General features: G+C 39.7%; 2 protein-coding genes across 8 annotated transcripts in view; one reads left to right on the plus strand and one right to left on the minus strand.

The window, feature by feature from the left end:
* Positions 1-1,150: 1,150 nt before the first annotated feature.
* On the plus strand, positions 1,151-19,506 carry TUBD1 (tubulin delta 1). Of its 6 annotated transcripts, XR_003399711.1 has the most exons (10): positions 1,151-1,385; positions 1,988-2,135; positions 2,561-2,777; positions 3,302-3,533; positions 4,304-4,468; positions 5,163-5,303; positions 5,841-6,024; positions 9,006-9,132; positions 14,636-14,777; positions 17,068-19,506. XR_003399711.1 is itself a non-coding variant. In XM_026861394.1 (9 exons), the coding sequence occupies exons 1-8, from the start codon at positions 1,214-1,216 to the stop codon at positions 9,091-9,093; spliced, it is 1,347 nt and encodes a 448-aa protein (XP_026717195.1). In that variant the 5' UTR covers positions 1,151-1,213; the 3' UTR covers positions 9,094-9,132; positions 14,636-19,493. The 6 variants fall into 6 exon arrangements, 3 of the variants coding, with proteins under 3 accessions (XP_026717195.1, XP_026717194.1, XP_026717196.1); XR_003399710.1 differs by lacking the exons at positions 14,636-14,777; positions 17,068-19,506 and adding an exon at positions 7,254-7,441 and having other exon boundaries at positions 9,006-9,089; XR_003399709.1 differs by lacking the exons at positions 14,636-14,777; positions 17,068-19,506 and adding an exon at positions 7,254-7,477 and having other exon boundaries at positions 9,006-9,078.
* The window catches only part of VMP1 (vacuole membrane protein 1), a 66,023-nt gene continuing 57,016 nt past the window's right edge, over positions 17,979-26,985 (minus strand). For both annotated transcript variants that reach the window (XM_026861396.1, XM_026861397.1), the window contains 2 exons: positions 22,114-22,216; positions 17,979-20,906 (listed from right to left, as the gene is read on the minus strand). In XM_026861396.1, coding sequence (XP_026717197.1) covers positions 20,763-20,906; positions 22,114-22,216 — 247 coding nt within the window. In that variant the 3' untranslated portion in view covers positions 17,979-20,762. The remainder of the gene's footprint in view (positions 20,907-22,113; positions 22,217-26,985) is intronic.

Raw genomic sequence — 26,985 nt, forward strand, 5'->3', positions numbered from 1 at the left:
GGCCCCCCGCGGGAGGGGGACGGCGGGGAGGACGGCTCTGGAGGGGGGCGAGGTGGCCGAGCGACGTGAGGGCCGGGAACACGGCGGCCCCGAGGGCGGGCGGCCCCCGGCCGGGCCCTGCCGGCACCCGCGGGGGTCTCCCCGCGCAGGCCGGTGGCTGCAGCTCCAGAAGGGAGGGCGCGAGCGACAGCTGCCTGCCCCGAGCGACATGCGCAGAGCACACCGATAGTAGGCACGGGAGGGCCGGTATCACACGCGTGGGTTGGACATGAGCCTTTTCTGAAAATCATCTGCATATTTATTTATGTCTGTATGTGCTGCGGGAAGGAGTAACTCCAGTCTTGCAGTAACACACGGGCTGGTCTTAATCTGTGAGGTGCAGACTGGCAGCAGCACTGAAATCAAGCACGGGAATCAAAAATAGCACATAACCTGCCCGCAAAATGCAGCGGGGTCAAGTTCTAGGCACTGGCAGTTATCCAAAGAATGCTGTTAGAGAAGTGCTGCAGCGCAGCTGGGATGATAATGAAAACTAGCAGCCCAGAATAATGAAGTGAGTTTAAAAAAAATTGACCTTGGTTCTGTGAAAGGAGAATAGAAAAGTGGGAAACCAGAGCTACCGCAAAATGCTGAGTGGGGTAAAAAAAATGTCAAAACATACCAGTACTGAATCAAAAACTTTGCTTTCTGTGGTGCAAGCAAGGGGAATACTCTGAGGAATCATTTTGTCACCTCAGTAGATTTTGGCATCGGGCCCGTAGCAGAACAGGACTGGAAATCAGCTGGATTTCTGAACAGTCTTCATATTTCTAAAGGCTTATGGTACTTCCTTATTATGCTTTTACAGCCTAATCCTGTAACTTTGAATTATAATTTTTTGGTTTTATCCTGCCTTACTAAGCAAAAGTAAGAAAACAAAGACTTGGCTGCTTGTATGGTTGGTTTCAGCTCCCTCCAGATGTACAGCAACAGTAAACAGATTGATTTCCTATAAACTGCCATCTGCGTTCTCCTGATGTTCATGAGAAAGTGCTGACAGTCTGCTTTTCCCCAGAAATAGCCAGTGGTTATAGTGTAGCCTTTTCCTTCTCACTAGAAGGTTTCAAAAAAATTGCAAAACTGATGAGAAATCTACTTGTCAGAACTTTTTCCACAGTTACTAAAGGCATACTTTTTTTTTTTTTTTTTAGGCTTAAATACAAAGTGAATAAGAATGTCAATAGTCACAGTCCAGCTTGGTCAATGTGGTAATCAAATTGGTCGTGAGGTGTTTAATGCCATCTGCAGTGATGTCCATGGCACACATGGGTTGTGTTCCAAGAAGGAGAATGAATCCTACCGTGATGCTTGCAAAGAACGTTTTTTCTGCGAGGAGGAGACTGAAGGTCCAGCATTTAAGTGTTTGTTTCCACAGATGGTCTGGTTTCCAGCCTACATACAGATAAGAGTACAGAAATAATAAAAGTCCTTTACCTTTAGTCTTGAAGAATTGTCACAGCCTATTTTCAGTCTTGAAGAACTGTCACAACCCTCTGCTTTCACGACATTGCTAACAACCATGGAAGCAAAATCAGTGTAGTAAAGTGTCAGACCCCAGAGCAAGTCTGCCAGTAACACAGCCAGGAGCTGAGCATAGATGCATCCATAATCTGTCCTTCCAAATGTCTGTGTATTCTGCTGTAGATAGATCATACCACGGAGTAGGACCCAGAGTATCTGAATTTGGTGTTATCAAATGCATTAAGTGGTTTCTTTCCTGAAAGATCTATGGTCTCTAGAGTTCAGATTTGTCTTTGCAGCAATAGATGGTTTGTCAGAAGTCCAGGGCCTTACCAAGTCCCTTCTCTGCCTGTACTGTCACATTAACAGTTCAGCTTATGCAGGTGGGAGGAATACAACTTGGGCCATGGTGCAAGTCCATCCATCTTCCCTAAACAAGTTCTAATATTGGCACGTTATTCTTAGTTTTGTTTTTCTTCCTATCCAGTACCTGTTGCCCGAGCTGTGCTTGTTGACATGGAACCTAAAGTAATCAGCCAAACCTTATCAATGGCCGCCAGGTCTGGCTACTGGAAATACGACGATCGGTCACGCTTCTGTCAGAAGCAAGGGTCTGGGAACAACTGGGCAAATGGGTATGAACAATTGTTTCAGGCTTCACTGAGGAGGCTAATGAGCTGTCTAGACTCTCCAGGTGTGGCACTATTGCAGCTGTGTGAGGTACAGAGTATGTCACATTAACCTGATTTAAGTTAAAGTAGCAGTATATAGAGCAGCGAAATTTCTAAACTGCTTTTTGCAAGGTGAAGTGGGTATTTACACTGAAAATGTAACATTTTAGAATCGAGCGACTATATTTGATTTAAGAATAGGAAACAATAAGGAGAGTTTATAAAGAGCTGTTTTACAAAATGTCACAGCTGAGGATCGTTTACTGCAGATAGAATGGATGACATAACGTGAGGTTATACAAATAAGAAAATTATGCTTTATGAATAGATTTCTGCTTTTATTTTGATATAATCTGCCACGTTTCACTGTTTTTTCTGTTACTCAACAGTTATTCTGTTCACGGGCCTAGACATAAAGAAGTAATAATGAATCTGGTGCAAAAAGAAGCAGAGAAATGTGATCGCCTCGGTGGATTTTTCACAATAATGAGCATGGCTGGTGGTACAGGATCTGGCCTGGGAGCGTTTGTGACCCAGTGTTTAAGGGATGCTTTTCCAACCTCTTTTATACTAAACCATGTGATCTGGCCCTACGGCACTGGTGAGGTGAATGTTGTATTTCCCAGAGATACTCTACAAGTTTATAATCACTGTTTATTTTTAAACATCAAATATATGCAACCAAAATATGCTAGAAAAGAGGTACATTTTACTTTTTTAACATAACAGCAAGTAACACAGCTAATTGTTTGCCTAATTTCCACCAAAAAAAACCCCAAAACAACCTTGATAATAAAAGTGCTGAAGTATAATGCAATTTCATGAGAACGTCTATTAACTAACTAGAAATCTCCCATTATGACAGAATCTCAGCATTACAATCAGCTCCCAGACAGATTTTATTCTAGCATATTTGTAGGAAGTGAGATGGATAACATGATTTTCACAGGTCTTGCTCTCTTTCCATGAAAACACTCTGCTAGATCTTGACCTCATTCTGCACTTTGGCAAAGAAAATGAATCACTTCCTGAATCATAACTGAGGAAATGACAGTAGCCAGAGGATGATAAACTAGAAACAGATTAAGTTGTTTGACTCTCATTTGTGTGTATTTTTTGTTTGTTTCCAGGTCATTGTTCAAAACTACAACTCTGTTTTGACTCTGTCACATCTGTACCAGTCATCGGATGCCATTCTTGTTCATGAAAATGATGTCATCCACAAGATCTGCTCTCAGCTGATGAATATTAAACAGATCTCCTTCAGGGATGTAAATCAAGTCATTGCACATCAACTGGGGAGTGTTTTCCAGCCCACTTACACAGCAGAAGGGGGCTTACACTACAGCAGAAACCCATTAGGTATCTACCACAGAGCTGCCTAATGCATCCTCACACATCTTTCTGTAATCACTTCATGTTGTGAATTTAAGTTCCTCAGTCTCCTTACTCAAGCATTCGGATACATCCCAAGTTTTAAGACAGCAAAAGACCAAATTAGAAGTTCAGTCCCAATTTTGTAGCAGAGTCAAAAATAGATTCCCCCAGCTTCTGGTTTAATTCTGTGCCAGAAGAACCCTGTTTCTCCTTTTTTTCAAATGATTATAGACACCCTTGTACCTATGTACACATTTCAGAGGAAATTTATGCAGGATGTTAATTTTGGACTGGGTTTTACTTTTCACATTAGGATAGAAGTTTGTATAAACTGAAACAAAAATGAAAGTGTTGTGTTTTGCTCAGGCAGAAGACAGGCTAGCATACAACTTGGTAGCAACAGGCTGACAGCTGCATCTTTAAGGGATTAGAGAAAGCTCCCTCTATTGCCAAGAGTTTTGCTTGTAAAATTAAACTCTCACATCTGTCAATCTCTTTAGCAGTGCATAGGATCTTTGAGATTTTGAGCCAGACAATAAAGCAAGACAAGTCTAAAAAGAGCTACTGTCATGTTTGTGTAGAACTCAGTAGGATGTGTGTCCATATATTTGTCAAATTAAAACTTAATAGATCCAGCTTTGTTTCTTACCTTAAATTGCTAGATCTTTATAAAATTCCCCACTCTCTTCTCCTATTTTAGCTAGCCTACGCAATATTTTTGTCCAACATGAGCAGCTGTTAATTTCTTCTTTCAGGAGACTTAATGGAGACATTAGTTCCACATCCTGAATTCAAGATGTTGGGTCTTCGTAACATACCTCAGATGCCTGAAAACTCCCTCGCTTATAGCACGTTCAGTTGGCCTGGACTCATCAAACATTTGAGGCAGATGCTCATTGCTAATGCTAAAATGGAGGAAGGTAAAAAGCATTCACACATTTTCCGTATCCATCACTCTTTAAGCGTTTATTTTTACAGATGAAATAAAGTTTATTGTTTTGTGGAGCTCGCTGCCTAGCTCTAGTCAGTTCAGAAAGGACTTTCTGCCCTCAAGACAGCAGGAATTTGCCTCCACAGTGCCAGCTGCTCCTTTAACTATTCACTCAGCTGCCACAGCAGCTCCTGCCTTGCTCCCAGACATCTCAGTTAATTATAACTATTGAAAATATGCAAAACAAACCAACAGTTTTTGGCCGTGCGCTTAATTTACATGATTCATTTAGAACATTCCTTGGATAGTTCTGCTATGCTTTTACTTTTTACACCTTCTAATAAAAACCATGCTTAGCTCTCCCCTATCATTTACATGGGGAATTCAGTATAGCTTCCAGTTATGCAAAGAATGGGCTGGCAGGCTGCTAAGTATAGAAACGAGTATCCATTTTCTCTGGTAAGACTAGTGACTACCAGGCAAATACTGCTGGATTAACACTGGTTTTCTCTAAGAATTGTGTAATTGCTGCTTAACTAATTGCAGAAACTACAAACCCTGCTATGATGTCAGCTTGGGGCACAGTGTTACTTACCATCTGACTCTTTAGCTAGTCTGAATCCAGGTTTCATGAAACACTTTGCTTTTATCTTTTTTTTTTTTTTTTTTCTAAAATCTCATAGGTATCGATTGGCAAGTACAACCACCACGTCTAGGCTCCTCCCTCCCCTCCAGCCATTCCACCAACAGGCCCCTGCACTTCAACACTTCCATTGCCAACCTGGTTATCCTGCGAGGAAAAGATACCCACGGCGTAGACTTAGGTAAGAAGGGAAAACATACTACTTCAGTGATTCGTGTTTCACATCTCACTGTTTTCTTTGCAACCATATCTGATGAAAGTGAAAAAACCCCAAGGCCACATATTTGACTACTAAGGTTGATCTTCACCCTAAAAACATTTTAAGTCCAAGGCCATGTTGTCTAATTGCTCAGGGCTGCTGTATTTGCAGCCAAGACTTCTGTGTTTCCTGAAGCACTTCAGGGAAGTAGCAGTAGACTGAAGTCCATATATATGATAGGATTCTTGGCTGTATTCTCTGAAAATATATTTAACCACTTCTGGAGTGATGAGCATAGCTTGCAGATGAAGTACTGTCACAAGAGTATGCTTCCAGATAATCTAATAGAAGCTGTTTAAAGCAGTTATATTTTCAACAGGCTGACCACTTCACAGATTTTTTTTCAAGGCCTGAATTGATCTGCCAAGCATTGACTAGGTCACGCAGGACTACCGAGATCAAGATGTAGGAGCCTGGAGCTTCACGTTTGTCATAAGGGTTCTCTTATTTCTGCTACAGGAAGTTTCCAAGATCCCTCATTATACACATCGTGGCTAAACCCTCGGGATGCTTTTAATGCGTGGAAAACACCCAGAGCATTTAACAAGTATGAAAAGTCTGCTTCTTTGGTCAGCAATAGCCAGTTCCTGCTGAAACCTCTTGACAATGTTGTAGGAAAAGCTTGGAATATGTTTGCTTCCAAGTAAGTGAAAATAATTATGGTGATACTTCATTAATAACTGCCAATATCTTCAGTGGTAGCAAAATCATTCTAAGTACAGCTCACTCTTTCAGGAAAGTAATGGTGAATAAGCGTGGAAACATTTTTATGCTTGAAACATGATGGCAGGTGAGGAATACAGAACAGTGCTTATGTTCTGTGGATATATGAGACCAGAGATTCTAGTGCTGTCAGTCTGACTATTTTCTCAGTATTAAAACTCCCTAAATTTAGTGCATTCCAATGTGACCATTCTAAAAATAACACATAGAAACTCTTTTACTGATCATACAGTTTCTAAGTTGTGTACAGGCATGCTGCCCTGTCTGGGGAAAAATGTTGCTGCGTCAGTTCAGAAGCATTCAGGGGATCTGTGTGTTTACTAAGGCTCCCATGCTATTGGCTTGATTTTTCATTAGAACCAAGAAATCTAGAAAAAGAATTGCCTCTTTACTTTGATCATCATGAAGCCAAGGTTACTGCATGTCACAGCAGATGCCTGCTAAACATGAGTTTCTAGCCCAGGAAATCTGCAATTAAAAGTGAAATGAGGAAACCTGCTGTCCCTAGCTGTGCTCTGGGTTTTACCACCTGTTAGAAAAGTACCAGTGATGAGAAGCCAAGCTAGCCTGCACACACAGGTTTAGGCTTTGATCTCTGTAAAGTACTTTTCTCATTTATTAATCCCTTTTCTTTCCATTTCACAGCTAGTCCAATTTTGTTCGCTGCAATTTTGTTCCCTTAAGCAATACACAAATTTATAAAACCTATTAGAAAAGATTGGAAGGGACCTTAAAGATCACCCAAGTTCTCACCCCCCTGCCGTGAGCAGGGCCACCTTCCACTAGCCCAGGTTGCCCAAAGCCCCGTCCAACCTGGCCTTGAACCCTTCCAGGGAGGGAGTAACCACAGCCTCTCTGGGCAGCCCGTGTCAGCCCTCACAGGGAAGAATTTCTTCCTTAGATCTAATCTGCATCTCCCCTCTATCAGTTTAAACCCGTTACCCCTCATCCTATCCCTACACCCCTGATCAGTAAGTATGAATAACAAAACGAGTTCAAGAGAGCACAAACTAACCAGCACAGTTATTGGGTGGAAATCAATCTTCATTTGAAGTTTTTACAATAGCTATACAGTCTGATTTCATGTGTCAGATTCTTCACTATTTTCTAATGTCTTACCCATTTTCCTACTGTGACTTCACCACACAGAGCGTACATTCACCAGTACACTAAATTCGGAATCGAAGAGGAAGATTTCCTGGACAGCTTCACAGCTCTGGAACAAGTGATCTCCAGTTACACCATCCTTTGATTATTTTTTTTTTTTTTTAAATACTCTGAAGTAGAGCTTTCCTGAAAGAACCCAGTGCTGGAAAACCTTCCATCAGCTTCCTGAAGTATATAAATTACTGGACTGTAGCTATTTTTGTCTTGTAAGCAGTACTGAATCCAAAATTAATATATTCATATAGGCAGGTATTATTCATTTTTTATATATATAATAGCTATTTTTCAATACACTTGCTATGTACTGTAGCTGAGTCTCTGAACATCATTTCTGGCACTTGGATACTTTTCATAAAGTCTATACAATGGGATTCTTTTCCAGGCTAAACTCTCATCATCTAAACTATCATGAACTAATGTGTGATAAAAATTGTGTGCTTGGCTACAGTAATAAGGCATCCCCGATCCTCCAGTTTCAATTTTTCATGATAACACTTCACCCTAAGAATGCTTCAATATTGATAAAAATGAACAGTATCAGAATTATTAATCCAAACTCCGTTCAGGTATCATTCAACATACAAATAGTGTGCCACCTGTTTCTTTAAAGCAAAGTAGGACATAAATTCTATTTGAAGGACCTTAACCTTAAGAAAATAGTGGAAGTTTTGAACCATCTTTTAAAAAAAGGTATGAAGGTTTCTTCATTTTTCTGTCATCCTCAAGTTACATTAGAGATTGTAATGAGTTATGTGCTTTTCTGGCCATTTCACTGTGCTGTGTTTTCAACTGGTGTTACCTACCACTTGGGATAAAAAAAAAAAAAAAAGTCCTTGCAGCAATCAGAGGTCTTGGCTATTTATTATAGGCAAACCAGGTTTAAGAAAAACTACCAACTCTTGCTCTTCTTCCAGTAAGTTAGAAGCAGGTAGGTTTTTTTAAATCAATTTTTTATTTAAACATATTTGGGAGGAGAATTGCTGGTAGATTTCAAATGTAAGAACTTGTATTATAATAAATTTTATAATTTCAAATGTCGATTTAAGAAATGGGCTGGTTCTTGCACAGATTTTACCACGACCACAAGGTGGTGCCCCTGGGAAGCTCCAGCCTGCAAACACTCGGCTGCACCAGCCTGATAGGAGGAAGAGATCGGAGTAGTTCGTGGGGGCACAGACTAGATGTTTATAAAATAAAAGGTTACAGTAGAATTCAGGATAATGTTCCAACACTGAGCTTTGTTCTGCTTCTGTTAGCTTTTCACTTAATGGGAGGGAGAGTTTTTGGAATTCTTGCCACTCCTCCCCCTTCATCACACTGTTCTCCCACAGAAATAATCCCACTCACTCTTAAATAGGTATGCCAAAAATAGGAGTGAAAAAATCAGTCTCAAGGACTTCCCTTGACAAGTGGGCAAATCTCATCGTTTCCCTTCAAGTTTTGGTGCTGTTTCATGCCAGGCTTCTGAGCTTTTAACTAAAAAGATGAGCACGCACATAGTATGATGCTAAATAAGATAAAGATGTTTGCAATATGGCTAATGATGCCCACAGAGAAATCTTACCCTGTCAGACATTCTGATTTAGATTTTAAATCCTTAATGAATTAACAGTGGTAAAAGTAGAAGTGACCTTATACTTCTGCTAGGCTTCAGTTAGAGCACAGCTGGCACTCTGTATTATTTTTACCTTTATTTCCTTTCCTAATTTCATTTACCTCTTCACTTTCGTTCAGGTCAGGTACACAGGCACTAAAATCCACTCCTGGAGCACCTGTGGCAGCTCTGGCACATGACACCTGGAATAGCAAACAGACTTCTTGACAAGATTCAAGTAACTATGATTAAATCTGAAGAAAATAAGTAAGTACTGAGGCTAAGTTCTCAAATTGCTCAGATACACCCACAGTAATGGTTGTGTCAGTGCAAGCCTCGATGGATGCTGATAAATTTCATGGTAGTTTATAGACAGGCGATGTTAATCTCATGCCTTCAAAAAAAAAAAAGTTTCAACTGCCTGTTAGTGGTAGGGCAACCTTCAGCACACATTAAAGTTGAGTCTAGTCCTAGTTCATGCAGAGAAATGACCTATGTAAATTCGAAGTTATATTGGTGTTTCAATTCAATAGCTAAATCATTAAACATACAGGGGAAAGAATCATCCGTGGGGAGAACACAAGAGGAGAGGCAAAGTGGAGAAAGCAGATAGGGTAAATACACCCAATAACTTGCAGAAAGACACTTGACATTTATGACAAAATATTTTGACGTTTTTCTTGCAGAACACAGTACATACTCCAACAACTCGGTCTGGTTTGCTTTCTGTTTTCACTCAGCTCCACTAATTCATTTTAGGAACTCCCTCTCAAAAGGGGAAGACACAATAATCATAGTTCAACTCTTCAGCCATACTTCAAGCCCCACACTGCTCAGTAAAATTTCAGTTATTTGGAAATTCAAAACTGCATATAATTTCTGCTATAGAATATTATTTGCCATTTCCACACACACACAAAATCACTTCCTGACAGCTCAGAGCTAGGGGACTGTTGTGATCAAAAGGGCTTTTCTCAATTTCAACAATTGTCTTTAGCTTGGGTATTTTCACAGAAGAAACGGGAGGAAAGATTGCACAAGAAGTTAAGATAAACAGCACAGGCAATTCAAGTTTGCAAGGAACAAAGGGTCAGGAAAGGAGACGGTATGGTGAAGTTTTCCCTCCTCCCTCCTTCAAAAGGTACAGGATGTTCAGCAACATAGAAATAAATTTTCCCTAGTGTTTTCAAGAGATACCAGACTGAGAACTTCTTCCAGCATCCAAAAAGAGAATAGGTAATTTCACCTCTAAACAACCAACTCCTAGAAATGCAGACTCTTCCTCATTGTTCCACAGGACAAGTAAGAGATTTTTAAAAAGCTAAGGACAGATAAATCCTCTCAGAAACAAAGAGCAATGGTTTATTGTACTGCTATATCAGTAGGTAACTTGATCGCAGAAATAATCTCACGTTACCTCTATGTGTTCATAATTCTGAGCATGAAGCAAATAGAGCAGGCACTTATTGCATCTGTGAATGATATAGACCCCTTTATCCATTCTGTAAAGGGACTTTTATTATTTATAGTTTATGTCACTTTTGGTTAACAGAGCAGGATAATTGGGTTTTTTTGGTTAAGTTCGATGGCAAAATTTGGGTCATGTCAGGAAATGCAGCACACAGCTAAGATGTATAACCCCAAAGAAAAAATAAAAATATCCTTATTCAATCTGTAGTTATAACATATCAAAATATAGAGGAAAGCTTCTGCAGCTGAAAGACAGAGCTAGACCAACAGATTTGTTAACTGCTTAAGGAGGATACTTCTATAAGAGCTTGTTCAGTCTGGATTTAGGGAAAATACTCCTAGTTCCATGGGAAAACAAGTTTTTTAGAGCAGCCATAGAGGATCACAACCATCAGCTAAATTTTGACAATAAGATTCCTCAAAACAAAAAAAAAAAAAAAAAAAAAGAAGAGAGGTGAGAACAAACGTGTCCCTGTTGTATTAGCTGTTCTAATTCCTTTCATTGCTCTGGAGAACAGACTGACAGGAATTGGTTTAGGTATCTCTAGGGTTCTTCCTGTTAGTGTTTTTCACTGCTGACCTCACTTCTGAAATTCTCACACCCTTTCCCAAACTAAGCCTTCGGTTTTGATCTATGGCTGGATTCCTCTATTTTTTTCCCCAGGATGTGGAGAGGGTCAAAGCGACAGGAAGTGAATAGCTATTACCAAATATTCATCATCTACAATTATTTTAGAAGATGAAATAGTAATTTTCTATTTTATTGATAAAAATAATAAAGTAGATAAGTCAAAGCCTGGAAGAGGGCCTTTATTTCATTAGAAATTAATTTTAATGAGGTAGATCAAAGGTCAGCAGAAGCCAATGGCTCACTGAGGCAGGAACAACAATATCAGTAGCCTTGACCTAGCTAGTTTTAGGCAAACTACCCACAGGATGTCCATAAACCATGGAACAATGCATCAAATCTCACTATTGTTTTTTGTAATGGACAGGTGCAGCTCACTTGGAAGTTGATTCAAGGACTCTAACTATAGCAGACATATTTATGAATGGGATTAACTTGTATTTGGCCACCAAAAAAAAAACCCAAACCAGGAACAAAAATTAACCTGTTACAAATACTTTAAACATATAGTAACTGTCTGGCAAGCTACAGAGCACTAATGTAGTTATAGATACACTTTATTGGTGCTTGTAAGGTTAGACTGACTACCAGTATAGAAAGGATAGAACCTCAGTGTAAATATATAAGGGGTTTTCAGGAGGATTACCTGCACAGATCTATCAAACTGAAACAGCACAAGATTGAGGACAAAAAAAAAATCTGTGGTTTCCACAACATCCAGGATTTTATCAATGAGAAGGAATTTATATTCAAATTACCAGCTGATACACTACTGGGAAACATTAAGGTACGAAAGGCTATTGAATGAATAATTAATTTCCTTCTTGTTAATAAATTTACAGTAGATAAATATTATGAAATGAAGGACCAAACATTCTCAGATGCCCAAGTGTACTTTACAGAAGTCTGCATTTTGCTGGCCACCACTTCAAAAACTGCACAAGAGTCATCAGGAATGTGATTCATGGATGTGATAGGGTACAAAAAAAACTCACAAAAGGAAGAGAGCTGCTGCCCTCTCTCCACTGCTTTCAAGGGCAGCCCAGACACAGCTTCACAAGGCAGCAGATTCCAGTGGGGGCTTCCTCCTGGAGCCTCCTGCCTCTGGGCTTCCTACCCCAGCTCTGCCCGTGCTCCACGAGCCAGCCCAGACACTCAGACAGCCTTTAACTCGCCTGGATGTAGATCTGATAATCCTGAATTTTAACTGTAGAGCCTTTCCGGCTTTTTCAGTCAAACTCGAAGTTCACAATGGTCCCTTCTGATTTCACATTGTATGAATCCTCTCCCTCTAGACAGCCACTTCCCCTCTATCCGGGTGGGGTAGTGAGTCACTTACCTCCGTGATTCAGCAGAACCTGCTTAACCCTTTCCCAGAAGCAGGAACAGCTGCAAGGAGGGTGGTGTTTCAGACAAGTGTTATTGCCAACCCTAGGGACCCCCCGGAAAAGGTAAAGATAGCCCAAGATACAAGATTAGAGAAGCTGCTTCTGCTCATTAGGAAATTCAAAGGCAATTGTTAGAGGTATAAATGTGTTCCATGATAAGAGATCATGGAAGAAGTCTAAACCTTAACCCCATGGGTCATACAAGCCTGAAAGATTCTAAACAGTGACTTCTAACAATCTAGTGGTAGAAAACAAAGGCACAAGTCCTCTGTACTTAGCTGTGTGAAATCAAGACTGCAGAAACCTTGTCTATTAGTCTTAAAAGTAGAATTTTAAGAACACTGGATATTACACCAAAAGATAGAAAAATAAGTAAAATGACTATGCTCTCTAGGCCAAGATTCCTATTTTAAAAATAAGAGCAGTAAGTAGAGAAATTAACTAAAATAAGCCACCGGTTAATGCAAAAAAAAAGACAGAATAAACATTGCTTGAGCTTTAGTGAGCTATGAGCTTTCTCACTAGTTATACATGATGAGGAATAAATACCATCTTATATGGTGTATTTGCATTTAAATGGGTGTGTTCTGCAAAAATGATTATTGTACATATTTGGTTACATGTGCAATGTAATGTTTACTTAAAGGCTCACAAAAATATACTTCAGTTGCCTGAGAATGGTGTAATTGTGGTCAGATGGCATGATTTAATTTGAACTTTTGCCCAGCAGTCTCCAATATGTAATAGATCATTCACAGGAGCATGTAAGCAGAACACGGCCGAAGGAGCCAAATGGAAAGGAGCCTTATCCCACACGCTGAAGGTGTAATAAAATACTCTGAACTTGGCTGGCAAGGGCAGCTGTAGCTGTTCATTATAATATCCTCAGTAAGTATGGTGAGAGCTGGGCAGTAGTTCAGAGCTACTGCTCTCCAGATGGCTCAGAACAATACTGAGTTCAAGAATACATATTTCCATGTAAGACTGCTTGCTGCTGGCTGTCAGGCATTTCTGCCACTTGCAGAGAAAACACTGGATTTCCTCCCCACCCCACTTTGGGCAACTTCTGCCTGTATCACTACCTGATTCTGAGTCATCTAGTCAGCAACTGTGTTTGTCGTTATCTGACTTTGTAAACCAGCAATTTCTCCTTCCTAGGCTGAATTTTGGTGAAGAAAACTAATGTAACTATTAAAACTTAACTGTTAAAAACATAAATTTGGCAACTGATGAACATAAATCCAATTAAATACTCTTTTCCCAAGAAGAAAGCTTCCATTCCCTCCCTCCCAAATATTAACTCAGGCTTTCACATTATTTTCCTCTATAAAGATTTAGTCAAGCTTTTCCACAACACAGGTATTTTCACAGTGAATTATTCTTCTACAAAAAGTACATACAAACCTGTGAAAGGGGAGTTTATTCTTCGATTACATTAAAAAGGAAACGTGAACTGGCTTTAGTACACATGGGGTTCTGTTCAAGCTGAACAAAACTCCAGTCAACAGGCCTGAACTTGTCCAAATATCATTAAGCACCAAGGCCAGACAGGGCTACCGGAAGGACCAAGAGACATTGGTGACAGTTTTAAGCTAGAACTCTCAGGATTAGGTCTGCCAAACAACAATTAAAACACTCCTTATTCATTTAATTGGAATGATCCTCTCTCAGCCACAGCTGAGCTGTTTTGCCAAAGGATAGCACAGCAGATTTCCACACTTCACTTAGAAACACCAGGCTCCTCCTGGGCAGCCATAACAATTCTAGCTCATGCACAAACGCTGCAGTGTGATTTGCCCACACTGTTGGGTTTAACTTCTGGTTCTTGTTAACAACAAGTGGTTGTGCACTTGCAGAAGTGTTTAAAACAGAAGTTAAAGGAGGCAACAGAATTAAAATCACCAGTTTTATTAGCATAGATCGAGTAGAAATACTGCTTTGAAACTTTTTGGCATCCATCACTTCGAGCTTCACTAAAATACCAGCTTCAGACATCTTTAAAGTTTCACTTTTCCTGCTGCTCCCCACCTAGAGAGTCTTATGCAAGACACATGGATGCATGTGACTGTATGTCACAAGAGGTCAGCTGGACTGAGGTGAGACATAAATCAAGGAAACAGAGAAATTAAATCTGTTGTTATGAAAAGATCCTAAATATTACAGCTCTCGAGAAAACAGCTGCAGCAAACAAGAGGCAGAGAGCAGCATGGTTTCTTAACAGATCAGGGATTTTGTGAACCTTTTGTATGACTTAAATCTAAATGTGTATTTTCTCTTTATGCAGGTCCAGTTTTTTATAGAGACAGAAAAGCAATGCTGAGCACATAAACCTGCTTTTTCAAGCCTTGTCAACAGATGGAAGGAGGCTAAGAAACACGCAGCATCAGGAAAGACACAGTCCCTTAAAACTCACACGGTTTCTACCCGTAAGTGTTAGCCTCAAACAAAGTATTTATGTGGTTTAGTTAGCAGCAGCTTCTGCAACAGAACTGCCAGTTTCTTTCCTGACAACATGGAAGAAAAATCAAGGTACCACAAGGTCACTGCATGCAGACAGAACTAGCTTTGGGAAACTTATTTAATCTCTTAGTTTCTTATACTTTGTCAGATGGTTCAAGGCAGAACTGAACCTCCCCAGGCACACTGGGCCCTGGCAGTGCCTGTGCTCACTCAGCTTAGAGCTCTGGCTGACTCCTTCCACCAGATCAATGCCACCTTCCAGGGAAATGGCTTCAGACTGTGGAAGTGTCAGGCAGAGGCCATAGGTGACTCCCTGCAGACTGATGCCATCAGTCATAACCGTGATCACAATCTTGTGTAAAACCAGGCTAAGGAACACTTTGGTGTAGTTCACAGAATTTGCTTAGATCTGAGATATCCATGAGAGAAGTGCAACACTTCATTGAGCAAAAAGCAGCTAAATGACACACTACCCAAGACCACAAGGAAACAAAAAAGTCCCAACCAACCACCTCTTGTGAGGAGGCACAATCAGACCTGCGTGGCCTGTTCTGCCACATTTGCATTAAAAACAACACCAACCCCAAACTGGTGGATTGTGCCTTAAATCACATGTACTACACACACAGCCATTCCCTCCTGCACAGCGCAGCAGTCACCAGAGAAAAGACACCAACTCACAGATTTTTACGAGGATAGAAAAGCACTTTCTGAGGCCATGGGAGAAGGGTGTGGCTTGCAGGGCAGTTATCAGGGCAGGGAACAATACACTGAGCTGACAAGTCCTATCTCTTGCCTTTCATCAGGAAATAGCAGCTAGTTTCCTTATTACCAGCTGCCTGGGCAACTCATTTAAGCTTCTTGGGAAACCAGAAGAACAATTAAGCTGGGAGTGACTCCCTTGAAACACGGAAGATGCAGCACGTGTACTTATCCATATCTGAACAGTCCTCAAATGAGGTTCAAAGAAAGACGACCTTTGATTTCATGCTAATATAGGCAGTGCTCCTTGAATCATCCCATGAGTCAATAATAATAATAATAACACCCTCTAGCACAATAAAGGACAGTGTTAAAGACAAACTAACACAAAGATGGGCCCATTTAACAGGTTCACATTGGTTTTACCACAGCTGAACATCACTAGCAGTGAATAGGCTGGGTGACTTCACTTGAAATTCAGCAATAATCAGCTTTTTTTTGACCAAAATCCCACTTTGCTCAATTCTTGACACATGCCGGGAAGCCTGCGGCAGATTGCTGGGCTCTTCCTGTTTGCTTCTACCTGGAAGGTGATACAGCCAGACATCCTTTGGACATTTGCTGAGTTTCTGCATTTGAGCTCCTTTCACTCTTTTGAGAGCTAACCCGTGTTGTTACAGCCTCCCCCATTCACACCACTTCCAAACCAGTGTTTTGCTCCTTTTATGAAAGCTGAGTGGATGCATCAATAAGCAAGTGAACAGATAAAGAGGCATTTCATGCCCTCAATTAGAGACTTGAATTGGGAAAGTCGCAGCCCTCTCAGAGTTTTTCAGGATAATCCTTTTAAAAATGAGTTTGTAAGAGCATATGCAAATATTTACCCTCAGTCTAGTTCTGAGAGCATTAGCAGGGTGTTTCACAGGGAAGGCAATTGCTTCACTCCCTGTTTCCTGAAGAGGTTACTGCATCCACCAAGGCTCCTGCAATTAAACCCTCACCTGGACCAGCCTGCTCTCAGCAAGCAGGAACAGCCCAGCAAGGAAACCCACCTTGGCTCTTGCTCTCCCACTTTCCCATTCCACTTAGTGCTGTGGCCTGGAGAAAGCTGGGCTAAAGGCTTTTTATCTTTTTGCCCTCCAAAAAATAATAAAAAACTCCCAAACAAATTCACAGAAAAAAAACCCTAGAATTTTAAATCTCAGAAGAGCAGTTTCAATTACCTTACATATAATTACATTCAACCTTTTAACTGCTGATTACTAAGTATTTTTTAACCATGTGCTTCAAAGAAAACTGAATTACTTTCACCTCCAAGGAACACACCCAATCACCACTTCTACACCTGCAATCAATTTTGTTCACTAATATTTATATTTGTGCTTGATTATCAGGGAAACATCCACAGCATTTGTGCTTGCAATTAGCACTGCCTGCAGTGAGAGGGAGGCTGGTTCTAACAAATTAAATAACAAAACCCAAAAGCACAGCAGGGAAGGACTTTCTGGAACAGCATTAAGCCATCTTCAAGTATTAATGACAAGTATCTTTTAGCATGAACAGGCAGCTGGGTGATTTCAGAGGGAGCTGCTTTAGCAAGAAACGCAGCGTGACGCGCAGAGACAGGAGCAGGAGGCGTCCCCATGGTTTTGAAGGAGCCAAAGGAAATGTGGAACTGGGTGACTCGATCTGACATGGCCTGTGCCAGGCTCTGGGCTCGGCCTGGCCCAGACCAGCGTGACCTTTTGAGCTTTGCTTACACCTACACACTTCTTGACACTTCGATCTCACACGGCCTTCGGAGTATGCTGTTGATGAGGCACAATTCAGAGGTCAGGGAACTGCACGTAGAGAATTAGGAGGATTAGCTGCAATCCTACCTGACCTCAGCTCTTATGTGCTTCTCCAAATTGTCAGGCTGGCAGAGCCAACTTTCTGCTCTGCTTCCTATTCACTTGTGAAAGCAAAGATTTAGCTATGTTCCACAGAGGATGAGACTTAAAAAAAAAAAAAAAAAAATCACCTCAAAGTCATCTTTAATGTTTAACCAAACATTAGTTGTTATGAGCCTGTTACTTCTGTGTGATTTTCAGTAATTCCAAGAAAAAAAGCAAAGACACTTTATTTGGTGTCTAAACTGCAAGAAGAATCAGCTAAAACCAGTGATCCATGCTGTATTTCTCTTGCAACAGAGCTCACTTTGGATTTTTCTCTAACAGACATTAGAGTAGGTGACTGACTGCTTCCAATGTGTACCTGAAAATATGTACAACAAAAGGAATCTCTGGATTAAGGGACCAAAATACATATTTGCAGCTAAAGGGTCTTCCTCTGAAGCCACAAAATGTACCTTCTGGATTCACACCCACTGGAGAACACTTGGGGACAAGAAATCTCACAGCCTAACCACCAAGCTCCACATACAGAAATAGAAACAATCCAGCTGAAATAAACACCGGGAAACAAGTTGTTTGTTTGTTTATTTAAGCAAACATAAACCTATCCATTTGCAAATCTCATTAGGTTGGCATAACTTTCGTTTCTATTATTTTTTACCTTTTACCAAGTCTCATTACCTCCCGGGCAGCTGAACAGGTACAAAAAGGTAGAATGACCGGTCCCTTCTTTAAGAGTGTTAGAAAGCTTCAAAATAACAGCATAGCTTGTTGGAATGGACACATACAAACATGAGTTACAGAATGATAGATAGATATATTTCACACTATATGTATGTAAACATATATTGAAGTAGGAGAAAACTTTAAAATTTCTCTAGTTTCAGTAGGCAAGGAGGCATAATTATGAGGAGACTGCTAAAGCATTTAGAAGGGTATAGTTTATTGGCTCAAGCTCTAGGAAGAGGCTGTTGTTTGGTTTTTTTTTTCTTTTTAATTATTGTTACAGTCTCCTCCTTTCAATCTGACAGCATACAGGGACCTCAACATGGCATAAACCTCATTTACTCTCTCGAAAGGCTTTAAGACACTACCAGAACTGTGTGAAGTAAACACCAGCGTCCCCAAGCTGAATGGCAGATTTGAGGAAAAAAAGCTGCCACTAGAACTGGGAAAAGTAGCAAACAGCTGTTTCACTAATCCAAGTACCCTGAAGACAAATGAAACAATCAGCTATGAATTGCTGACGTGATCTCTTGCAAGTGCACAATTAAAATTTCTGTAGACTGGAAAAAGTGAGGTATCAGGGCTATGGTTTTTGAGCATGTATTGTATTAGAACTAGTTCTTTGCTGCATTATGTTCAAAGGCAGTATTTAGGCCAAAAAGTGAACAAGCTACAAGGGTCAAAATTTAAGAAATAACTGTTCATATTTTAAAAATCAACAGGGGCAAATGAATAGCCTCTGTGCTTTTAACTCTCTTGCAGTACCTCCCAGCACTCACTTTTAGGTATTTAAATCTACTCAGCAGCTCTCTTGAGAGAGGTCCGTATTAAAAGCCTCCCCACTCATTCATTAACATTGTTAAAAGTGCTATAGAAGCATACAAAAGAAACATTACAAACCTCACACACGGCTGAGATGACACGTTAAAGAGACGATTCTTACACCGACTGCTGCACTGCCTGACTTCTGAACTCATTTCTGACTAAACTTAAAAACATTTATATGCTGTTGATGTTCAATGAAAACAGTTGGAGATGGATGAGCAAACGGTCAGATGAGAGATACCAAAATGTCAGACAGCCTACCGACTGTTGTTGCCATGAGATCCAACAGTCAACATCAGTCTGATAAGCTATCCGACAGGATGGTATGGCCATGGAGATGTCACGACGGTTGGCAACACAAGAGGACATTCAGGCAGGATTGAACAAAATACGTATTCGCACGCCTCGCTCGAGATCTGCCCTGAGCAGGGAGGAATCTAACCTGGGCAAGAGCTAATCTGCTTTGTGCTCATATGCCACCTTTTGATAACGCTAATCGAAAGTCAAAGTAATTCCTGTTACTAGGATAAAAATAAAATAAAAACAATAGTTCAAAAATTATGAGAGTAGTAACACATACGCAGTAGCAGTGGAATGGATATCTACTTACTAATTAATATTAGTTATGTACATGTACATTACAGCTGGAACACACACTGATTCATAACCTTTGAAAAATACCTGACTTGAAAAGCCTAAGGTTAAGGTTCTCTAAAGTTCTCTGCATCATTGCTGGGTTTGACATCAAATCTGTTTTCAGCTGGAATCTTTACTCTTCCCCCCTCTCTTGTCCTCCTTCATCGCCCCCGGCGCTGCGATGAGTGGCAAACATCTGAGAAGAATTTACGATAACAGTATCACTAGCTATTTAACTTGCCTATTTTAACCAGTGAGCCACACTTCAAGCCAGTGATATGCTTTCTAGTGCCTTCTGCTAAGTAAGAAGTTCTTAAGAAACAAGGAAAAAAAAATAAGAACAAAGGGCTTCAGCACCATTTGTGCAGGAAGGATGAGTAAAGCATGCGATTCATGGGATTAAGGCTTAATAAAGAAACTGAGCATACAAAAGTGGAGAGGAAAAGAAACAGCTTAAAAAGACTGACACAAGAAATTCTGGAATGATCAAAGATGACTTTATAAAGTTTTATCTTAACTTCATTCTAAATATACAGAATAAAAAACGTCAGCTTCAGTCAGCGCTTCGACATCAATCACCTCTGCTAACATCATGAAGTTTAAGAGGGTGGCTTTTCCAACCGAGAGCACGTGCAATGCAATGGGACACTGGAGAATTCAGATGGAATAGCCTTACCATGAGGGACATGCAACAGTTTGTATCCAATCTGTATTCATTTACATACACTTTGATGGTCTTGAAAGTTAATGGAAAAAAAGCAAAACAGCCACCCTTCAAAATAAAAAAAAAAAAAGTTACCCTTAGGTCAGTCTGAAGTTAAATCAGGAAATGGAGAGCATCAAATCATCATTTTTGGAAGTAATCCGGATGGACAACATTTGTGTTAAACACCATTTAACATCACATTGTCCATCCTGTATAATACAACTCAGACTTATAAAGCATTTATACCTTACCTTAACATTTATAAGTTTGTCAATGAAACGTCTGCTCTAATATCCAAATTACTTTCAAAATTAAATAAAAACTTTGTTAGAGTTGAAAATTATGTTAAAAAGTTTTCCCCCGTTTTGAATAATGCTGATTTTTAAACATATGGAAAGATGTGTCACTTTTCGTCTCTGCTAAAACCCATTTCCAAGGTGTTTTTTTTTTTTTCCCCAAGCTCATTTGGTTTTTTCTTCAGAGTACATCTTCTGCTGCAGTCGTTTGGCATAGCTTTGGGCCGTGGAGTTGATTATAGATACGATAAAATAACAAACCATGACAATCACCAATTTTTCAAACATCCAGGATAGCCAGTTTTCCCCCTGAAGAGACAAAACACAAGGAGGAAAACGCAGGTTAGTGGACGGCACAATGGAGAATTCTCCATTTTCTGGGTGAAAGGGAAGAGCCTGACCGCTTTTTGTTATGTAATTTATCAAATCAAAAACAGGAACCAAGTGCAGGCTGACAGGATTCCTGCAGGTCCCTCTGTAAAGCTGACTTTAGTCCCTTGAAAGACAATGCGGGAGGGCTTGCCAAATCCACTGCGGGGCAGATGATGAATCCTTGATCGTTACTAGTGTGCTAGTGAAGAGATTTATTATTCCTAGTATTGTTTTGTCTGTGCTAACAATTCATAGAGTTCAGAATTAGCAACCCCTGACTGTCATTCCCTGTCACGTTCATTGCAAAGAAAACAATAAGGTCATTGGTTAACAATGGGGTGGGTTTTTTTCCTAAACTACATAGTGTGTTATCTTCCAGTTAGTGCCCGATTCTTCTGGTGTCACTAGAAGTTAACGCGATGACCTCGGCAGTCCCACTTCCAGCGTTTTCCACGGCTACTCTCAACTTGTATTTTCTTTTTGTCGAAGGAGGGCAGCAATGCACTGCACAAAAATTACTTCCATGTGCCTAAAAGGAATCTGCATATTCAGTTATTCCAGCCTGATCCTCCCCAATTCAGTCTCTTTTGTGGTAAGAAATGGGCAAAGAAACATACCGAAAAGCTACAAGTATTACATGTGAAATGTGAGTTAGATTGATGGATTGTATCTAAAAATGCCTTGGTATCCTAAGGAATTTCATCTCAAAGTTGCTCCAGCCCCACTGCAAATTCAGTATATGTTTTATAAATATTTTTTTTTTTTGATGAAAGGGCACTTCTGCTCCTTTGTAGGACAACTGATGCTGCACACAGTTTGTTACCATTTCACATGTAAATGCGATTTTTTTTCTACTTAGATTTTTCTTTCAAACTAGGCATGCTAATATAGAGGCAAGACGTGCCATTGACCTTACTTCTTTATTCTGTTTTCTTTATTCTCAAAGAGGTTTAAGTCCAGTTGCATACTATTACAGTATTATTTTTAATTCCCAGGTTGGTTTTAAAATGAGATTTTTATCTGTGCCCCGGGCCACTGCGAGTCTTTGAAAATCAGAATCGAGTTACACTGGTAAACCTGATGAGTCGAAAGACAGCTAGAGAAGGGAAAAATTAATCGGGGAGGGAGGCAGAGAGGTACTTACCTGTGGCATGCCACTGTCTGATTTGTGGTGAAGTTTTATCCTCTGAGCTTCCAAATATTCTTGAAATGGCTTCTGAAGAGAAGGACCTATACTTGGAATAGCACTGATGCAAAGTTCATCCCAGAGAACAAGGCAAAACAGGGGAGAAAAAAAACAAAAACAAAAAAACAAAAAACATTTTTTTTTTCCAACTTACCACTTTGACCCAAACAGAACAAAGTTCAGACTGAGCTACAGCTCAGAAGGGCATTGCTACTTGAGAAAATAGATAACCGCGAAATAAAGTGTATTTCATCTTTTTATCTGATACTTTTGAAAGGGACATATATTTCCCCAGATCCTCAAAAAAGTGCTTAAAAATAAAAATATTTCAGAGCAGACCAGTGACAAAATACACTGCTGGTAGCACAGACAGAAGCTGTGAGCTTGGAGCATTTCCTTCAAGCCAGGGAGAAGCCAGCTGAGGCTGTGCACTGGTGCAGTGCTGAGAATCAAATGAATGACTTCTCAGAAGTCCCCACATTTATCACCAGCAGTTCCTGTAAGAACTGGTTTGAACCGATTAATAAGGAAATGACTTGTGCTTGTGTCATCCCTCAGTTAAAAAAGAAACTGCTCGCCCTATGACTTGCCCCTATCTTCTCAAAGAAGACGGCCCCTTTCTCAAACTAAGTCCTTATTAGGACAATCTGTGCGTCATCCTTACCCAAAAAGAATGCATTAGCAAATTCTGCAGGCGCCTCCCACCAGTCAGTGATTAACAAAGGAACAAAGAAGGAACTATGAACCCTGTTCTGAATCATGCCATGGTTTATGGCAGATGACTTGCACAAAAGCTACAATACGTTACTAAACACCTTGTTCTTACATTAAGGTTATAAAGATCCCGGGTCCGTTTTTGGAAGAACCCTCTCCCACCTCTCCCACCAGGTGTTGGCACGGGACAGCCTCCAACTTCCATTCTGCAAATAACCACAGCCTTGTCCAGGCTTCCACCACAGACATCCCAGGTAACTCCCCCTTAAATCCATACACCGTGCTGCTGTTTAGCAGGAGGTCCAAGGAGCTTTAATAATTGTCATCACGCTTTAAAATAAAAAATACTTAACTACCAGACAGCTGAAACTGCTGCTAGCAACACCACCAGCTGAGCTGGTGTGGTGAGAACACAAGCACAACCCGAAGGCTCCCAAGGTCTGATCCACATACAAACACCAACACTCCAAATTCCAGCCGCAGGAGAGTTCCCATTACTGACAAACACCATTTTAATTTGAAATAGAACCCAGATTAATTTTTTATAAATTTATTTTAAAGAAATTAAATACGATCTTCCACACTAAAAGTCACCTAAATTTCAACGCCTCGGTTTGGTTCTTTACACTTCTACTTCAGGGAGGAATCAGACAGCAAGATCCACATAGACAGTTTAACAAACTGATCATCTCCTCTCCGAATGACTGCGGGAAGGCTGGAGCTTCAAAATTATTTTCCCCAGTCTCCTGATTTGACACAATATTCTCTTTTCCAGGCTAAAGCCCAATTAAAAGCCAGCAGCTTTCTAATCTTAAAAAATTCATTAAAATGCACAAACCAAAGAAACAAAGTAGCTCACTCCCCTCTAGTAAATCTATTTCCTTCAATAGCCAGGGGCAAATAATTTTTCTGAACATATTCAGAAGAAAAAGATTGCTTCCCTCATGATTCACCATCACGATGATACAAATGGGTGAGTAAATTCTGTGCCTGGACTGGTAAAATTTCAGGAAAAAAAAAAAGCAGAGACTAAAGCACATCTATTACACATTTTACACAGGAGTCTGAGAACTTCTACAAATGATTTCCAGTTTTTCGGAACCGTCCCTCACGAAGCTGACTCTTCGCGGTAAAAATTCTCCTAATGACTCGCCGATCAGTACGAGTCACAGTTTTAAAAATGAGTTACATTTTGAGGTTTCTTTTCTTTTTCGGGTGACATTTGGGAAGCCCAGCAAGCCTCCTGAAAGGTAATTATTTACTTTTAAACTTCTGCATGATTATGAAATGAGGAATATTTAAATTATGAGAGATGAATGATTAACAGAATGGCTGTTCAAATCCCTCCATGTTTTTTTCTGAAAACTGAACTAAGTCAATGCCCAATTAGCATTAAACAACAAGAACAAAGACATGAAATCCAAGTTCACGCAGCCTGAAGAGATCCTGATGCATCAACACTGTATTTCAAAATTTTTTTCACTAAAAGTATTGAGCTTTTTTCTTTTGTGAGCATGACTAAGAATTAAGTGCACAACATTCATTTTATTAGAGCTGGTTTGAAGAACTAAGATCCTGAATGTGAGGAGCTTGGCTTCAAAAAGTCTCCAATATTTTGCACATTCTCAGACACTTTTAATACTGAAAAAAGGGCATAAATTTAAATAGGGAGCAAAATGAAACAAGGTAACATCTAGAAAAATCACAAATCCAGAGTACTAGGAATAAAATTCTTGAAATCCCATTTCAGGACAGTGTCGGTTACTTGTACTCTTTTGACAAAATTCAATCATTTAATCAACCAGCTAACACGTGTCACCTCCTATCCAAAGTGTAGACATAATTTTAGATCTAAAAGTCTTAAAAATCAGTTTTCATTTCATTTAATTACAAACGAGTGCTATCTCCCTGCACACCTCCTGAAGTTCAACTCACTAACCCCGTTCTTACCCAAGGAGGAAGGGGAAGACAGCATAAATTTTCAGGGATTACACTCCAAGCAGAGGCAGGTACACAGGCAGGAGGAAGAGATTTGCATCATAATTCTGCACCACTTAGCAATGAATTTCAGATACACCTTCAAAAGGCTGCTGCACTTTCAGGAGTCTAGCTGCAAACCACAAGTGTATTTACACATCCGACTTAAGAAGGGAAGATGCTAGAAGATAACCCTGTTTGTAGAATAATCTAAAAGCAATTCCCTGCATTTTCCTTTGAGAATCAAGCCTATTGTCTTTCAAATAACGAATATGAAAGGATCAGAAAATAAAAGGGCCATAGTGCACAACAGAACTCAGCTCACCCACACTTTGTAGTCTCTATCTGCCAAACCAAAACACACGAAACCCCACAAACACACAACCTGCTCTCCCTTCTTAAAATACAGGCCTTGGTGAGCTGCATAAAGGCTTCATTTTTTTTTTTTTTTTCAAAAAAGTCATTCACTAGAAGTTATCTATCAAAATAAGCAATGAAATACATTTCAGTAGTTAATGTCGTTGTTGTTAATGAATTTGCAGTTAATCAGCAACAAGGATGCACTCCTTGCAGGAGAGGTGCTGTTTCTTGTGTATTCTCTCCTTTCAACAAAACTTACTTGAAAAGCAGAGACCAGCTATATTTCAACCATGAAACTGAGCAAAAAGTGCTTTGGATTGATTTTTTTTTTTTCCCCCCCAGGAAAAACAACCTCGAAGAAATTTTGATTCAAGAGAAATTTTAGAAACAGCTAACACTAAACACCATCTTTTGTTTTAAGTCATTCTGATTCTCTGCTAAAATTGAATTTTTCACAAAGAACTGAAACTGAAAACACAATTCCAATAAATTGTATTAGCCTTTAAAATCATAAAATTTCTGTAAAAAACATTACTTGCAGTCTAATACTACAACATAAACATCCATTAAGAATTTTACTTCACTGAACAAAACACTGTTGAAGTGTTTTCAGAAGTATTACCTCATATTTGTAATTAAACAAATGCATCTTTTTTTTTTTATTTAAGAGCTACGATTTCTATCCAAATGAAAAATTATATAGCTTTTTTCCCCAACAAATAAAACAGAATTTCAAATCCATTTGAAACACCACACTGCAGAGATTCAGCAAAGTTTTTTCAGTTTTAAAAAGGTTAAAAATTACACCAACTATGTGCAGATTCTGACATGATGACTCCAAAAAACTTCTATTCCAGTTAGAGAAAAATTGTGTTTCTTAAAACACACTTTACAATTTCTTGGTTTGCTTTTCCAAGAACGACTGTCAAAAGTTGATCCTCAAATGCATGTCACTAGTCATGAAGTGGTAGGGAAGATTTTTGGGGAAATTATCTTTTTAACAGGATCTTTGGAACCACGGGTGGGAGTTTTCTCAAAGGGATGTGGATGAAGCATCAGACCGAGGGTGGGGGGAATATTTTCCCTATGCCAGTTGAACAAAAACTAGAAAGCTATTCAATACTCCAGTCAACTGCGTTTTTAAATTCTATTTAAAACCATTTAATCATGATATTTTCACTTCTGAAAGGTATGTATCTCAAGATATTTAAGAGCATGATAGATTACTCCTGAGTTATTGAAATTTCATAATTTATGCTTTTAATTTGTGAACACTGATAATTACAAGCTGTGCTAAATGCTGAAGTACAGTTCTCCATCAAATGCTGCATTTTGGTACCACTGCACTAACATTTCACCAAAAAAAAAAAATTAAAATTTATCAGTCCAAGATTTAGCATATAAAGTTCCTATCTTATAAAAACACATGGGTATATTTGCCTACTTTTCCGGAGAGAAATGTTAGAATTAGCCAGTATTTTCAAGAAACACTCAAGCTGTCCTTTTAGACCTGCATTTTAGGAACATTAATACAGTGGGGTTTTTACTGCTAATTAAAGTCTCTCATTTGTAAGAGGCCTCTAACAGCAAGGGATGATTAAGCAGCTGATTAACTCTAAGCAGTTCTTAAACTCCATTTATTCTGATGGAAATTAAAAATGTAAATAAGAACTCCAGCGGCATTCAGTTCTGAATTTTACACTCTATTCAGCAGCTCATATGCGCAACGGGAATCAGGTCCCCTAATTGTGATGATCAAGAAACATTAAGTACCACAGG

Source organism: Athene cunicularia (genome assembly GCF_003259725.1).
Source record: "Athene cunicularia isolate RWA chromosome 19 unlocalized genomic scaffold, athCun1 chr19_part1, whole genome shotgun sequence".
NCBI classification, from domain to species: Eukaryota; Metazoa; Chordata; class Aves; order Strigiformes; family Strigidae; genus Athene; species Athene cunicularia.